This window comes from Patella vulgata, chromosome 6 (genome assembly GCF_932274485.2).
Source record: "Patella vulgata chromosome 6, xgPatVulg1.2, whole genome shotgun sequence".
In the NCBI taxonomy this organism is placed as follows: domain Eukaryota; kingdom Metazoa; phylum Mollusca; class Gastropoda; family Patellidae; genus Patella; species Patella vulgata.
The window spans coordinates 11,220,410-11,238,766 of NC_065884.2; the positions used below are offsets into that span (position 1 = coordinate 11,220,410).

The following is an 18,357-nucleotide window of genomic DNA, read 5'->3' on the forward strand; positions in this document are numbered from 1 at the left end:
CTTGATTACTTTGTCATGGAAGACAAAGCTGATGATTAAGCATAGGTTTCATTTCATTGTTTTCTTTAACACAATATCAGCTTCTAGATATAGAGATATATTTGAGTTTCCATATTTTAATGTTATTCAGTCTATGGTATTTGATGAGGTAAGTATGATATTGCTGACAAGGGGAAACCACACTGGACAATCCTGAGAAACTTTTTCGAGTGCACTTTACTCAATGAACCACAAAATGGTGAATGTTCATGTAGTTTTGCTTGGATTAGAAGGCTTTTGAAACTTGTATATTATGAAAGATCTGATTATTTAGTTATCAAAATAAACAGTTCTATTTTTCATGTTTCAAATTTAAAGAGCTAGATGACCCTTCCTCCTGAAATTAAGACTGACAAACTTTTAGTATTGAATAATCGTCTATCAAAATTAATAACTATAATTTTTCACATTTCAAATTTAAAGAAGTTAGTAAGATGACCCTTCCTTCTGAAATTTTTTAGTATTAATCGATTCCCCGGTTGTACGTGACAAGGAGTAGGGTTGCCTGCCCAACCTCTCGGGTTTTCTTCGAGTCCTCTGGTTTCCTCCCACTGGTAAAGACCTCTACGTGCAAGCAAATTATTGAAATAAAAATTGAACCATGTGTTAGTCCCGAAATGACCTAGTTTGTGTCGAATGGACGTTAAACCCCATTTCTCTCTTCTCTCTCTTTAGTAATAAATAACCATCTATCAAAATGAACAACTTTAATAAACGTTTGTATTATGTTTTTTCACATTTCAAATTTAATAAAAGAGATTTATATGTTGTTGTAGGTATTTTATACAGATAAGTCTATGGTTGTATCAGCACCAACAGGTTCGGGTAAAACAGTTGTATTTGAGATAGCCATTGTTAGACTTCTTACAAATACAGACTATAGCCAGACAAAAATAGTTTACAGTAAGTTATAAACAAAGACAGTAATTTATTCAGGAATATTACTGACGTGAACTTCAAGCTGAATTAAATATGGAAAATTTTCAAAAGGTGTACCTATTTGTCGTTATTTTTGTAGTAATCACATACATTAGAATATGATATTCTCCATAATAAATTACCAAGAATTATTTTTGTTGAAGTTATATTAATGGAAATGGAAGCTTTTAATTACCCAATTTCTTACCAGGACCTCATTTGACCCAATTCTGGCCATTTCAAAATGGATTAAGAACCCTGAGTTATACAGGGTTCTTAAAAAAGTAAAAGTGTAATTGGTTTGATTATTATTTAATTAATGATTTTTTAATCCCATCTATTATTAACAATAATTGAGATTAGTAATAGTTATACTCTTGGTACAGTCAATGTTTTTGGAATTCTTTGAAATTTTGAGTCTAATTCACCACATTTTGATGTCCAGTTAGGCATATTGCATATTTTTGTGATCAGTCTTTGTCAATCCAGATGGATATGTTCAGCATATGTTGGAATAGAGTTTGTTAATTCTGAATATAAAGTCACATTATAAACATACTTATGTAATTTGCATTCAGTGAAATACTAAAATATTTTTTACTCACATGCATAAAATTTGTTGTTTTATAACCCTTGACAGTTTGAATTCGAAATTAGTGTTGGCCGTAGCGCCGTTATCCGGGCAAAATTTCCCTAATAGCCCACTACATGCCATATGCCTGTCTTTAATAGCCCAGTCGGAGCAGAATAGTAGGACGCTAAACCTATTTCATTTTTATATTTTAGTGGCTCCTGTGAAAGCTCTTTGTTCAGAACGGTTTAATGATTGGAAGGAGAAGTTTGGACCACTGGGCGTAATCTGTAAGGAATTAACGGGGGACACAGTATCAGATGAATTTCAGGATTTACAAGAAGCCAACCTGGTGCTTACTACTCCGGTTAGATTATTTTTAAATTGTTAAATTGGAATATAAAAACTTGGTCAAGTGTTTTTTAAAAATATCGAAAATGACAATTTTCTGTTTATGGTCATGGAAATATTAGGAGATAGCATTGCCTCAGAATAACAAGTAGACTCAAACATTCACATTTTCCTTCTTAATTTGCATAATTGTGACGTTCATAATCTGATATGATTGATAATGTTTTATGGCCTTGTTGCAAAAATTGTATCATTATTCGTGAGTACTAAAACTTTCAATTCATTTATACAAAATAAGCAAGTGTAGATTTCTAATGATTTTTGTGATATATATATATTTGACGATGATATGTTGTAGGAGAAATGGGATAGTATGTCTAGAAAATGGAAGGATAATAAATCTTTGTTCAACAATATTGCTCTGTTTTTGGTAGATGAGGTTAGTTGATCTGTTAATAGATTAATACAACAAGGTAACATAAAGGAGCTAAATCTCTTTGAATTAAGACAATCTGGTGTGCAGGAACCAACCCCTGACTCCTTTATAGGAATCTGAAATGAAATGTCCTACTTTTCTGTAAGACGCGTATACACCATACAGTGTGCTATGAGGGAATTTTTGCCTGGACATCGGCACTATGGCCTAATCTTATATTGAATTTTAACTGCCAAGTGTTTTTTTTATGTATGGGACATTGTTTTTTTGTACCATCCGAATGGCTATATGCTGTCCCTTACGAGATGGTTACTAAGTTTTTATATAATTCTTACAAACTTTTATCATATATTCACTTGTTTGAAACTTTCTGAATGTTAACAAATATTACCAATGTACCTATTTTAATTCTCTATTTCTATAGATCCATATATTAAATGATGAAACACGAGGTGCAACAGTAGAAGCTGTACTCAGTAGAATGAAGACCTTGATATTAACAGATCTAACAAAACAACCAAATAAAACACCAATCAGATTTATTGTTGTATCAGCCACCATTCCTAATAGTGAAGATGTAACATTCTATTTCTTATTTTTCTTTTCATCGGAATTTGTTTGATCTCTTTTGGGTCATTTTTTTTGCACTAAGTTGAACATGACAACAGTTTGTGTGCTGCATTTTGTTGGAACAAATATTTATCAGAATATTTTACATATATGTAGCTTTTCATGATTTAGGTGAATTTTTTCATATTTCGATTAGAATACTTATTTTTGACAAAGTTTGGGCGAGACAGGATTTGTGTTTTTCTTTCTATGAACATCCAGGGTGAACAAACAGGATAGTATATAAATTGTCGAGGAACTCTAGAACTCAACAACATTTCACTGATTTGAATTCTGTACTTTTTATTTGGTAAAAAATGAGAGACAGAAATGGAGTTTATCGTCCACATGACACAAACTAGGTCAGCTTGGGACTAACACATTGTTCACTTTTTATTTCAATAACTGGCTTGTATGTAGGGTCTTTAGCTGTGGGAGGAACCAGGGGATAGTAAAATATATATTAATTTATAATAATATACGTCATGTATTAACAGTTAGCTGATTGGTTAGGAAGTTCTGAAAGACCAGCAAAACCAGCATTAAATTTCAGGTAAATATTTCATGGACTGGCTTTAATATCTTTTCTGAGGTGTACCAATTAATTTTTTTTTATGCCACAAGTTCTAAAAAAGACAATGTTCTGTATTTTGTCACTTTCTTTATTTATTTTTTGTGACATTTGTAACCTCCTGAGACACTTATAACCTCCTGAGACACTTATAACCTCCTGAGACACTTATAACCTCCTGAGACACTTATAACCTCCTGAGATATTTATAACCTTCTGAGGCATTTATAGCCTTCTGAACATTACCTTCTTAGTCTTATAACCTTCTGAAACACTTATAACCTCCTGAGACATTTGTAACCTCCTGTGACAATTATAACCTCCTGAGACACTTATAACCTCCTGAGACACTTATAACCTCCTGATACACTTATAATCTTCTGAGACACCCATAACCTTATGAGACATTTATATCCTTCTGAATATAACCTTCTGAGAATCTTAGTCTTATAACCTTCTGAGACACTTATAACCTCTTGAGACACTTCTTAGAACCCCTTGAGACACTGATAATTTCCTGAGACACTTCGAACCTTCTGAGACACTTCGAACCTTCTGAGACAAATTACCTTCTGAGACAAATTACCTTCTGAGACTCTTAGTCTTATGACCTTTTTAGACTCTTAAAACCTTCTGGGACACTTTGTATGTTTAAGTTTATAATGTTTTATGATTAAGTGTTGTTGTTGCTATATTGTTATATTGTAGACTGGATGAGAAATACCGACCAGTGAAGTTAAACAAGATAGTCCTTGGTTACGTACATAAAGAAGGAGAATCTGAGTTTAAGTTTGATATTAACTTGACATATAAACTAAAAAATATCATCGATACATATTCAAATGGTCGACCTACACTTGTGGTAAGTTCCTGTAGTGTATATTGTACAAATTTTACTTTCTTGACTTTTTGAAGTGTGACTTACATTTCATTTACTTGTATCCCTAGCACAAATTTTACTATAAAATTTTGTTGTATCTTGCAAGGATATTACAATTTTCAGCGTTATCCCTATATTTTTGTAAAATGTATATTTACATGTTTTTCGCTTTAACCCCATATTTTTGGAAAAAATATATATTTACATGTTTTTACACTTAAAAGCAATTGATTTCACTGTATTTATTGTGTTTCAAGGTTATTTTTTTTTAAATTCTTATTTTATGGTATTTAGGTTCTCCTAGCATTTCATTTCTCCAGCCTGTTAATTTCACTGTCCATCAATCAGGACTGGCATATGCAACTCAAATGCTAACCCTGCTCCCTAATAAGTTAATTTCACTGCAGGCGGGCTAGTGTCAGGATCAAACATGCAACCATGGAGACTAGCTTGCTAACTGTTGTGTCATTTTTGTTCTAGCATACAAGATGTTCGAGAAATATTCTCATTTTTGTAGATTCCCTCTTATTGTGAGTTTTTCATTTTAAGAGAAGACTGTATCACTACAGTACAACACAGTGACTGCTTGCTTGATTCGATAACACTTTTTTGGTTGATTACTTTCAATGACGGGGAGCTGCAGTGATTTTGTGAGTAAGGCGTTGGCCCGCTAACCTGGATGTCCCGTGCTCGATCCGGGTGTTGGCTGAGAAAGTTCATCATGTTTCCGCTTTCCCCCTTGTTAGTTTTGTAGGATGTAGAGCAAGTTCCCGGGTACACATTGGCGTGTACGTAAAGGAACCATTTACAGTTGGAATTCGAAATAAGAATAGGCCGTAGCACCACTGTCAGGACAAAATTTCCCTTGTAGCACTCTGCATGGCGTATGCCCATCTTCTTCATCCCAGTCAAAGCAGAACAGTAGGATGTTAAACCCAATTTCATTTCATTTTATTTCTTTTTCAGCACAATCGGAGCAGAACAGTAGAACATTGAACTCCATTTCATTTCATTTCATTTCATGTCTGCTTACAATGTCTGTGTGTTGTCCACAGATTTATCTTCCATGTTTCTATTTGTTTGTGTGTTGTTTTGTTCTCCTGCACTTACTAATTAAGACTTTTCCTTGTCAGACCATTTCAGTTTTTGGAACTAACATTTTATTTACATTTCAGTTCTGTTCTTCAAGAAAGATGGTGACCCAGACTGCAGATGTGCTGATAAAACAGAATCATGGTCGATCGTTCGCACAGCGTGAAAATAAAGATTTACTGAAACAAGAATCTGTAAAATTAAGAGAATCAAAAATAGCAGGTAAATTTGTCCACAGTAGCAAATAAGAAAACAAAACATATCAATTAAGGAATAAAATTTTCTAAATGATGTAATTCCTCAAGGTTTGTTTTTCACGTATTGGGGAGTATAGGCCACAAGATAGCCTGGATTGTTTATGACAAGCAGACGGGCTAATTGAAAACAGCCATCTTACATTTCACTCCATCCCAGAATTCCATCTAGGATCAAAGCCTTTGGTTATTCAAGGGAAGTAACTCAATTAACACAAAGAACTTTAGAAGGATTCAGACCACTATTTCTTAATGAATAAGTTGGTTTAGTAACGAACTATATGACAATAGCTATGGTACTCACATGCTGTTCCATTATGCCTCACTGTTATTATAAACCATTTGGCAGCATAATGTGGTTTATGTTACTGCTGAACCTACTGATACTAGACCTACCTTAGAAATTACTAGCTCATTGCATATAAGTGACAGCAAGTTGAAAATATAGGAATATTTTAAAATTATCTCCCTCTTTTAATGTCTCATCTGTTATTGTTATTACAAATATGGGGCCTTGTTTATTATACCTATGAAAAGAAAAAAAAATTAGTGTTGTCCATCAAGAGCAAATTCAATCTGCTAAACTACACATTCCAATTTTAATCTGATTATGTATAAATGGTTTGTGGTTTAATTCAGATCAGTTAAGTCATGGTATTGGGGTACATCATGCTGGTATGGATTCTCAAGATCGTCATTCGATAGAAGATTTATTCAGACAGGGTATATTACCAATATTAGGTATGTAAATAAAAGTTGGAACCCTTTGTTAACTAGGGAGTCACAGTGGCAGTAGATCAGTGAGTATTGAGTTGTCTCACTAACAAAACGGAGCCACAGTGGCAGAGGCTCAGTGAGTATTGAGTTATCTCACTATCTAGGGAGTCACAGTGGCATTGGATCAGTGAGTATGAACTTGGAGATTCCAGGTTTGATCCAGGTGTTGGCTGAGAGAGTTGGGATCTTTCAGCCAGGTTTCTCCTTGGCAACGAACAGCATCATGTTGTTCAGAGGGAGGTTCACATGTGTTCTCATTGGCTCGTATTGCTATTCATGCAAAGTTTTTCTTATTGTAAACTGCATGGCATATGCCTATCTTCATTAGTTTGGAAAATCAGGTCGTTGACCCCCCCCCACCATTTCATTTCCTTGTCAACTAACATAAGGTAAACCATGATGCTTGAATTTATGGATATGGGTGTAAAAGATTGACAGGTACTTGTTGATCAAACTGCTGGAGCTGCTGTCTCCTTCTAAAGTCCCTGTAACCTCATACTGATATGATCTGAAATCTCACCAGGGATAAGGGTTAGTCCTCACTCAGACAGACAGTATATTTTATATTCTTTTTATGTTGCGAAAACACTTCTGTCTAAGCAAAAACTGGTATATGCACACCTTCATTAGCTCTGTTGTTGCAGAACGATTGACAGCTTTCCTGTGATGTCAGCATTGATAGGGTTAAGTGGTCATTCAATGTATTTGAATCTATATACAGTATATTCCATATTCTATTGAAGTTGCAACATCAACATTAGCTATGGGAGTAAATCTACCAGCACATCTGGTAATATTGAAGTCTACAACGTTCTATAGTATGGGATGTCCTACAGAATATCCTGATACACAGATACTACAGATGATAGGTAGAGCTGGGAGACCTCAGGTACTTTTTAAAGATACATTATGGGAGATTAGATAGAAAGCTGGCTATTTTCACTATAATAGTTAAAAACTAAATAATGTAAAGGGAATTTGCTGAAAATTTCAGTCAAATTGATCCACCCTGAACCGAGAATTTGGCGATTGAATTTTAGGCCTTGCCTCGATCATCATTACTAAATAAAACTTGTTTTATACAGGGACATACAAAAATGTATCTTCCATATTTCAGGCCAAAAATGTTGCACCCTTCCAACAGATGTGGACCCTGCATTCTTTTATCAATCGTTATCTTGTTATTAAATTCAAGGCAAAAAATGTTGCAGCCCTTCCAACCATCATGAGTCCTGTATTCATTTGTCAATAATTATCAATTGTCATCAAATACTGACAAATACTGATTTCACTGGTGAACCCCAAAAATGTTGCAGCCTTTTGAGCAAAAGTGGGTCCTGTGTGCCAGTATTAGTGGTTATTTTGTCATCAAAAACTGATTTCATTGGTGAATCCCAATTACTGTCTCACAGGTCACAATTTCTGAGGTACGTCCTCTGTTCACATTGGAGTGCATGTAAAAGAACCCTTGGCAGTCGGAATTCGACATAGTAGACATTGCTCCACTCTCCGGTCAAAATTTCTGTCATAGCACAATGTATGGCATATGCACGCTTTCAACAGCCCAGTGGATGCAGAACAGTAAAACGTTAAACCCCATTTTATTTTATTTCTACTTACAATGTCTGTGTGTTGTTGATCTTGTCCACAGATTTATCTTCCATGTTTCTATTTATTTGTGTGTTGTGTTGTTCTCCTACACTTTTTGATTTCATTTCATTTCATTTCATTTCTTTCAGTTTGATACAACAGCTACAGCAGTAATTATGACAAAAACTTCTTCAAAGGTAAAACACATTTCTTTTCTCTAAACAGATAATTAAAAAATCTATGGTTACTCTATAATTTTCAGCAACTGAGCTCATTAAAAATTGAATGATCATTTACCTGCCCATCCATGTTTCTCCATGTCAATGGATCTGGATGGCATGCATGTAAAAGAAACCTTTGACAGATGAACCTGGAATACAATAAAGAGTAAGCAGACTTACTATTGTCCAAGCAAAATAGCACAGAGTGAGAGAGAGAGAGAGAGAGAGAGAGAGAGAGAGAGAGAGAGAGCGAGAGACAATCAACACAAACTAGGTCATTTCGGGACTAACATATGGTTCAGTTTTATATTTCAATAATTCGCTTGCGCGTAGGGGTTCTTTAGCAGTGGGGGAAACCCGGAGAAAGCCCACAAGGTTGGAGAGGCGACCCTACTCAATGATCATTTACATGGAATACCCACAGTAACATACAGCTGTGAATTAATATCCAAGTACAAATTTGATCTTTTATCCAATGAAAAGATAGCAGTCTTGAAATATTTTAGTTTAAGATTTCTTGAATAAGGCCCATGTTTTCTTGTATTAACCCTGCTCCCATGAGTTACGGTCGACCATGATTTAAGTGAACAGGTGTTGACATCTATATTTCAGGCAAAATATGAATCTATTGTTAATGGAACTCAAACCATAGAGAGCAGGTAAATGAATTTAATAGACAATACAGCGCATCAACTCAACACATAAAAGACAATACAGCGCATCAACTCAACACATAAAAGACAATACAGCGCATCAACTCAACACATAAAAGACAATACAGCGCATCAACTCAACACATAATAGACAATACAGCGCATCAACTCAACACATAATAGACAATACAGCGTATCAACTCAACACATAAAAGCACAGAATGAATAGAAATAAAATGGGGTTTAAAGTCCTACTTTTCTGCACTAAAAGGCAAAATAAAGAGGGACACACGCCATGCAATGTGCAGGAACTTTTGCCTGGACAATTGTGCTTCGGCCGGCTTGTATTTCAAATTCCATCTGTAAAGGGACCATGTTTTTATCCCATCCTAATGACTAGACAGAGAATAAATAAATTTAAGCTGAGTGTCAAGATGGATACAAATCTTTGAATGCACCACATGTGGACCTCATTTATCTGTAGCAAGCATATGGAATCGAAACATGTTTTTATTTAAGAATTAATTATGCATACATTAACCATATCTAACCATTTATCTGGGCATAATGGTAGCTCAGTGAGTATGGAGCTGACTCTCTAATCAGTAGATCTGTGGTGCGATCACTGTGTTGTCTTAGAAAGTTCGTTCATCCACGTTTCTCCTTGTCAATGATGCTGGATGGCATGCATGTAAAAGAAACCTTTGACAGCTGGACCTGGAATACAACATCTGATTAAGATACAGATCTATATTTCATTCAGTTTTTTTTTATACTTTTGATGGCCTACTCTACATGAAGATCTGTAGTGGAAGGTCTCGTCTGAGGACATACGAGCAGCTTTTCACCCTGTGACATCAGACATTTGATTAACCAATCAGATTTGATGTTTCTAGTGGGTTACCCACAGTTCCGTGCAGCTCACGCCTAAAACTCGCCGTAACATTGGCTAATCCCTCACATCATCCAGAACAATTCTTCCAGATCCTAGTGTAGTAACGACAAGTAAATGAACTTTTGAACTATAAAAAAACAAACGAAATAAGATCTGTGTTTTAATCAGATTGGGAATACAATAACGAGTAGGTGGAAATACTATTGTCCAAGCAAAATAGCACACAGCATATGGCGATCTTTGATAGCCCAGTTGGTACAGAAAAGGCGAGAGAGAGAGAGAGAGGGAGTTTAATGTCCACTGGACACAAACTAGGTCATTTCAGGACTAACATACTAGGTCATTTCAGGACTAACATACGGTTCAGTTTAATATTTAAATAATTCGCTTGCACATAGGGGTCTTTAGCAGTGGGAGGAAACCAGAGAACTCGGAGAAAACCCACGAGGTTGGAGAGGCAACCCTACTCCTTGTCATGTACAACCAGGAATCAAAACCATGCCAGTTGACTCAATGATAGACTTTATGATACAGCAGGCGCTAGCTAACCATTCAGCCATCTAACCGCCCAGAAAAGTAGAACATTAATCCTCATTTCAGTTCTTTATTTTATTTGAGAATGATTCATTCTTTTGTATATTTTCAGTTTACATAAGAATCTGATAGAACATCTGAATGCTGAGGTTGTTCTACATACAATAACTGATATAGCTCTAGCTGTAGAATGGATTAGACACACATTTCTCTATGTTAGAATCATGAAAAATCCCAGACATTATGGTAAATATAGAAGATTTAAAGTAGCAAAGACGTATTGTCAATGTTCTCTGAAGGCTTAAGAAATTGGATTTTCAAACACATTATTTGAGAAGTTCGGAGGGTTGTTTATTGCAGTGAGCTGTGTATGGCCATAATATAATATGTTTTTACTCAAAGGAAAAATTTGATATGAATTTTGTGGGGTGAAAAAATGACAAAATGGCTTTTTAATGTTCCTTATTCTACAAATGGTGACTCCGTTAGCATGGAATTTCCTCACTAAGAAGGAGGTGCCAGGTATGATGCTAAGGTTGACGAAGAAAGTTCCTCAGGACATTCCAACCATTGTCTCGTTATTTGGATTGGCACTGTCATAATTCTGTCAGTTCTCGATAACATGTTACATGTGTGGTGATTGGTGGAGATATATTCTTGTCAGAATTTTTGTGTAACTGAATTACAACTGTTTGTGAGATCGGGAGAATTCAATTTGTGAATGTTCAGTCAGGTGCCCTCAATAATTGACTTATAGGATTGAGTGAATTGAATTCAGGATTGTTTGATCAACTACTCTCAATAATTCACTGATAGGGTTGAGAAAACTGAATCCTCCTCCTATAGGATTGAGAGAATTGAATTCTTCCGTATATCTCTTTTACAATTTTGAATTGATTACAGGTGTACCACCAGGTGTTGACAAGAAACAGGTAGAGAAAAGGTTAGAAGGTAGGTGAAATAAATATGTTCATAACAAACTTTCTTGAAAACCTAAGCATTTGTATCGCCTAAAGATTCTTCGAAATTATATGTCAAATTTTCAGAAATTTTAAAGAAAAATCAAATTAAAATAAATTTGTTGAATAATTATAGATTTATGTCTAAAGAGTGTGAATTCGTTAGCGGGGATGAGTTTAGTTAAGATGAATGATGAAACACTAGAAATAGAATCAACAGGTATGTATTGGTATAAAAATATGGAGATTCATTGATTGGAAATGAGAATTCATTTTCAGAATATTTGCATTTCATTTAATCAATTCCGACATTTTCATTCCTCAGCGTACATGGTTCTGGAATCAGTGCATTCGTGCAGAGTGATTTTCCCCAGTAATACATTCTGTTTTGTAGAGTCTGTCAAGGAACAACCTATAGTTGTTCGAATGTTACAAAAAAGCGAGGTTCTGTGTACATATTGGCATGTACGTAAAAGATCCCTTGGCAGTTGGAATTTGATATGTAACACCATGTATGGCGTATGCTCGTCTTCATTAGCCGTTCGGAGCAAAACAGTAGGACGTTAAACACCATTTCATTTCATTTGTTTAGTAGAGTCTATTAATTTGAGTGGTATCAAACAATCTTCATATAAAGAGTGTCATTTTTTTAATGTCATTTTGAGACCAGTATTTCTGACTTGTGGGGATTAAACACGAATTTCTCTTCGTAATATCATTTTTCAGAAACTGGTAAATTAATGGCTAGATATTGTATAGCTTTTGAAACAATGAAGAAATTTCATAATATAACAGGAAAAGAGCATATTGATGAACTGGTGAGTCTGATTATTGACATCATTCTATCTAAATAAACTGCCATTTGTCACTTCATTTGAGGCTGGCAAGGAAAGTGTGTGAAACACCAAGGTCCATGCATGTACGTACACATTGGTTTGCATGCAAAAGACCCCATTGTGCGCTGAGACATCTCACAGTTGTGTACTGTTCAGGGAGAAAAATACTCATAGTATATATTTGTTTGAATTAACTTTAATAAAGGATTAGATACTCATGATATTGTATGTTTATGATTTTTAGTTAACTTTAATAACTGATTGTGCTGAGTTTCAAGATATAACTTTACGTCAAACCGAGAAAACAACATTAAATACACTGAATAAAGACAAGATCAAGGAAAGTATCAGGTAAATGGCTCTTCACAAATACTTCCATGTTCATTTCAAATACTTCCTTGTTCTTTTCAAATACTTCTTTGTTCATTTCAAATACTGCCTTGTTCATCTTCTATACTAATATTTGTGACTGTCGTTTGTCTGTTTGTCTGTCTGTCTGTTCGGGGTTGGCGGCTACACTAGGTCTGCCCCGAGTCTGAAATTTGGGGTATAGGGGTAGCTCGGACTGGGGAGTAACATAAGCCAGGTGACGTTAGTCTACCACTTCCGGTTTCGGAGTTATGACCCCCGAGCGAAGCCGGGTATCCTGCTAGTTTCAAATATTTCTTTGTTCATGTCTAATAATTCTTTCTTTGTACATTTCAAATATTTCCTTGTTCATTTCAAATATTTGCATGTTCATTTCAAATGTTTCTTTGTTTATTTCAAATGCTTCTTTGTTTATTTTAAATACTTCCTTGGTGATTTTTAAAAATGCACAAAAAATTGCAATATCTTCAGAAAAATGCATTTACAAGAGGTATTGGGGGTTCTGGAAAAGGTAAAGATACTCAGATACTTTTCAAATTTGAAACTTCTGAAGCTCAACCCTCCAGCTGTGCATTCAGTAGAATATGTACTATGCATTGTTTGTGAAATTATTGTGATAGAATATTTACTAAATCATGAGTTCTGACAACAAATAGTATCTAATGACTGCTCTACTGTCTCTAAACTATGTTTTTTTTAATTCTTTCTCAATAGATATCCTTTAATTGGTAAAATTAAAACAAAACAGATGAAAATCAACTGGTAAGGCCCATTTTTCATGAAAAGTCGTTCTAATGCAAATGTATCGGAACCGTGTCCTCGTAACTGAAGAAAAAGTGTGTGGAAATACACATGGAAAACAGAACAGGCTTAAGATAGATTTCAGTATTTCTGATATCATACTCACATTATAAAAACATGAAATATATTTTTTTAAGCCGCTGATTGTCATTTATATATTATGGCCAATATCTTATATTTAACAGTTTACTTCAGACTAAATGTAACTCATATTTAACGGCTTGCTTCAGATTAAATATACTCAAACTCATTATTTAACATTTAATTAAGAAAACAAAATCAAACATCAACAGTAGATAATCTCCCGGTTTGGATTTAATCAGATTAAAAACAAACCCATCAGGTGAAACTGGCTAGTTCACCTGTGGAGGATGATGAATGTGGACAAATTTTCATTTCACCATATCTTTGTAAATACCGAACAGATATCCCTTTTAGAGATTCAGCTTCACTCAAAATCCCTGAAATGACAATCTGTGGATTTAATTGCCTCAATTATCATATATGTTATTTGTTCTTTAATCAACGCTGTTATATTCTGATTTTAAAATTTTAATTCCAGTCTTATTCAAGCCTCATTCTCCTGTCTCCCTATTCACGATTATTCTCTCACTAATGATGTCACCAAAATATTCCGAGTTGGCGTTCGAGTTGTTAAATGTAAGTAGAATTTATAATTAATCATGATTACAGAAAACTTTTAATGGAAATGATTCAATTTTTATGGTCTTTGTTTTTGTTTATGTTCCGGATTTGTTTTTCAATTTATATATCGGTAGATGGCTATCAAGACCTGATCAAGATGAGGAATGAAAACTACTCCTTTTCAGTGAGATCTATTTTTCATCTTTCAATGTCAGAATATGAAGGATGAGTTAAGTGCTTTTAAAAGTCAATGACCACAATTTTATTTGAATGCAAAGAAGAAATATTGGATAGTTGATTAGGCCATTACTGAAATTTGTATTACTTGTATTTTGAAGGTTTATTGGAGTTTTTATGGCAGAGAAAGGACTATAAAGTTCTTCTATCAGCTATACAACTGTCTAAATGTTTTAAACAGAGACTCTGGGAAGATTCAAAATATGTCACAAAACAACTTGACAAAATAGGTATAATTTATCAATCCAAACAACATTATGGAAACTTTTGTAACTGTAGAAATTTTGAAAATGGGGGATGCCAGGAAAATTTACAATAGACACATAGTAACTGACCCCCTGCTTTAGGAGTTTTAATCTCGACTGTCTGTGTTGTAAATTTAATTACTGGTAAGATCTTCAGTTAACAAACAGATTCAGTACAGATAATCTAATAAAGATATGCTGCAGAAATAATGTCATAGGACGCAGAATGCCATTTCAACATCCCTCTCAAACTTCAGACACCTCGTGATAAATTACCACTTCAGTTAACTTTGAGAAATAAAATGAAATGAGGGTAATCTCCTACTATTCTGCTCCGACTGGGCTAATGAAGACGGGGATGCCATGCCATACAGTGTGCTATGAGCCTACTCTTATATTGAATGCAAACAGCCAAGGGTTATTTTATGTGTATTCCAGTGTGTACACGAGACCTTGGTTTCCCATCTGAATGACTATAGGTTGTCTCTTGACCGTCCCTTTTTCCTGCACCACTGACAAGGGGAAACTTTGAGAAAGATAATACTAGCTTAAAGTTAATTGTGTTATATGTATGATTATTCATGAGAATATTTTTTTAATTCAGATAATATCTTTTTTCATCATTCAGCATTCTTATCTTATCTTTGTTTCAGGAACAACAATTTCTCTGGCACTTGCCAATGCAGGATTAATCAGTTTTCATAAACTTGGTGAAACAAACCCCAGAGAAATAGAACTGGTATGTTTCTAAACATTGCTTATTTCAAGCTTGGTTCCTACTTGATGCCCATAATATTTTATGTTAATTAAGGTGTCATAAATTATACACAAAATTCTTTCTAATTCCTTAGATGTTAACACATAAATGTTATATGGAATATAATTAATGTTTTTACTGAATGCTGCTTCAATTTGGTTCTGCTAGTTTTTATAGAAATGTCACTCAGTAATAAACAGTAATTATATTCCATAAAATGGTGTCTTATGTATTTCCAGTTCTATTACTAAATTCGATTGAAACAATTTCCTTTAAATGGTGTTTGTGACTATTGAACTCGGCAACTCTATAAAGTACGGTGTTGTTTTCAGTAATACATCCACTTAAAAATATTAGATTGTAATTGGATATAAAAATGAAGTGAAATGGGGTTTAACATCAGACTGTTCTACTCTGAATTGGCTAATGAAGACAGGCATACGCCATACAGTGTGCTATGAGAAAAATTTTCCCAGACAGCAGCACTAAGGCCTACTCTTATATCGAATTCTAACGGCCAAGGGATCTTTTACGTGCACGCCAATGTGTACATCCGAATGACTAGACAGCTGTCCAGGTCAGGCCCTCCATCCTGCACCACTGACAAGGGGAAACCATGACAGAAAATCAGGATGAACTTTCTTGGCCAACACCGGGAGCGAATAATTGGATATTATATAACTACGAATCTCTGTTAATTAATTGAAAATGTGTTATATAGTTATATATACTTTGTGTTGTTTTTGATGTAAATAGTTCACCATACTTCCAGATGTCATTTAAGGAATTGCATATTTATATTGGGCAATAATGACAAACAACTGTGATGTTAAAATGTTTCAGATTGCCAACAGACATCCACCATTTGGTAATCAGGTAAAAGAAGCTGTATCTAGTTTACCTAAATATGAACTGGCTATTGAACAGGTAATTAGTAAAATATATTTGACTCTAGATACATGATGCTTGACTTGCATAGATCTATGATATTTGGCATTTTTGATTTTCAAATCTGGTTCACACTATTTAGAAGTAAAACACATGACAATGATAAAATTGAAAATCTATATAGTGACAAGTAGTCGTCCCAAATTTCTCTCATGAAGCTACTAGTTTTGTTCCTATGCGATATACCTGACAAAGGGTGTTATGTTGGATGAGATAATGTTGTCTGACATCTTATGGCAGTAAAACGAACATTCATTTGGAATAAAATGGGGTTTAAGTCTTACTTTTCTGCACCAACTAGGCTAATGAAGAGAGGTGCAGTGTGCTATGAGTGAAATTTTGCCCAAACAGTGGCACTACAGTCCGCTCTTATTTGAATTTCCAATAGTAAATCTCCTGCAAATAGTGAAATCAAGACATCGGTTTTCCATTTTGCCCGAACAGCTAGATGTTTATCCTTGTCAAGCTCTACGTCCTGTAGAGATTCATTTGAATTTGAGTAATGAAAAGAGACTCTAGTTGGCAAATCATCATTTCCAGATTATATTTAAACCAACAGGAAAGTGCACTAAATCTCATCAACATCAATGTAATTGTAAAATTTTCTGTAGCATGCCAATGTGTACACGGGACCTTGGTTTTTCGTCCCATCTGAAGGACTATACATTGTCCCTTGCCAAGCCCTTGGTCTTACACCACTGACAAGGAGGAACCACACTGGAAAATCCCAATGAACTTTTTCAGCCAACCTATCAATCGAACTCGAGATTTCCAGCAGGTTAGCGAGCCACCATGGCTCAAATCAGAAGACGTGATTGGGTATTTAATAAAGGCAAAATCCAAACTGAATAACTAAATATCAGTTAATCTTTTTGAATAGATTCTATATTTTTGTATTATGAAAAATTTTATAGGTGAAGAAATATAAAGAGAGAACAGCTGATCTGGTTATCACCATTAATCTGATCAATAAGGATATATTACAGTCTAAACCTAATACAAATCACCAGGCTTATTTCCTTATAGGTGATACTGATAATAATATAGTCTTTAAATGGAGAATCCTGTAAGTTTTCTATACTTCCATATGGTGTTGGCTTTTTATTTTAAAACTTGTTAAGGAGGTCAAGCAAATTGGCAAGTAGATCAGGCTGCTAGATGAGAGAGGAGATCAGGCTGGTGGGGGAAGATGTCAAGGTAGTTGGGGACATCAGGCTGGTTGGGGAGGAAATCAAGCTGCAGCCTACTCTTATATCAAATTCAAATGTCAAGGGTTCATTTACATGCCTTCAGAATGACTATACACTTCATGCCAGGCCATCTGTCATACATCACTCATAAGGGGGAACCACACCGGAAATCTTGATGAACACAAGGATCGAACAGGGCACCTCCAGGTTAGCGAACCAGCATCATACTATCTAAGCCACAGGGGCTCAGCACTCTCAATGTATCTAATAATAATAATACAGGTATATATTGTTATTTGTTGTTTTTCAGTGATTCTGTGTTGTTGAAAGACGATGGTTGGAGAAGAAAGATAGATGTTAAAAGAAATGAAATGGGTCCAGATTTATTTGTACATTTGTTAAGTCAAGAATGGGGTAAATTGGTTTCTTAGTTAATCTTTGCTTGTTATTACTTCACCCACAGTTCATATTGTTGATTGTCAATGCTGCTCCTCGTGGGGCGTTTTTATGCAATAAATTTACTTTACTTTACTTTTAGTACCATTGCCAATGATAATAAATGTTAATAATTGATATGAAATTTGAAGCCAGAAAAAAAACCTGCAATAGGCAAATTTAACTCTCAGATAATGCATCTTTGATAGGATAATTGATATGATAATTTAGTTTTTATCAAGCAATGATATACTGTAGTATATTATTATTAAACACTTGTTATTGCTTGATAAAGAGAAAAAGAGAAATGGGGTTTAACGTCCACTCAACACAAACTAGCTATTTTGGGACTAACATATGGTTTAATTTATTTCAATAATTTGCTTGCGCATAGGGGTCTTTAGCAGTGGAAGGAAACCAGAGGACCTGGAGAAAACCCACGAGGTTGGACAGGTGACTCTACTCCTTGTCACGTACTTAATGACAGACCCTTATGATACAACATGAACATGCTAACCATTCGGCCATCCAACCCCCCTGTTTG

General features: G+C 34.8%; 1 protein-coding gene across 1 annotated transcript; it reads left to right on the plus strand.

The window, feature by feature from the left end:
• Nucleotides 1-836: 836 nt before the first annotated feature.
• On the plus strand, nucleotides 837-17,809 carry LOC126824253 (probable ATP-dependent DNA helicase HFM1). The gene is made up of 17 exons (XM_056101692.1): nucleotides 837-858; nucleotides 6,361-6,462; nucleotides 7,242-7,387; nucleotides 8,238-8,285; nucleotides 8,922-8,968; nucleotides 10,504-10,637; nucleotides 11,295-11,342; nucleotides 11,487-11,570; nucleotides 12,077-12,168; nucleotides 12,431-12,537; nucleotides 13,270-13,317; nucleotides 13,919-14,016; nucleotides 14,340-14,468; nucleotides 15,137-15,222; nucleotides 16,084-16,167; nucleotides 17,103-17,254; nucleotides 17,689-17,809. Exons 1-17 carry the CDS (start codon nucleotides 837-839, stop codon nucleotides 17,807-17,809), a joined length of 1,548 nt encoding a protein of 515 aa, XP_055957667.1.
• Nucleotides 17,810-18,357: the final 548 nt, after the last annotated feature.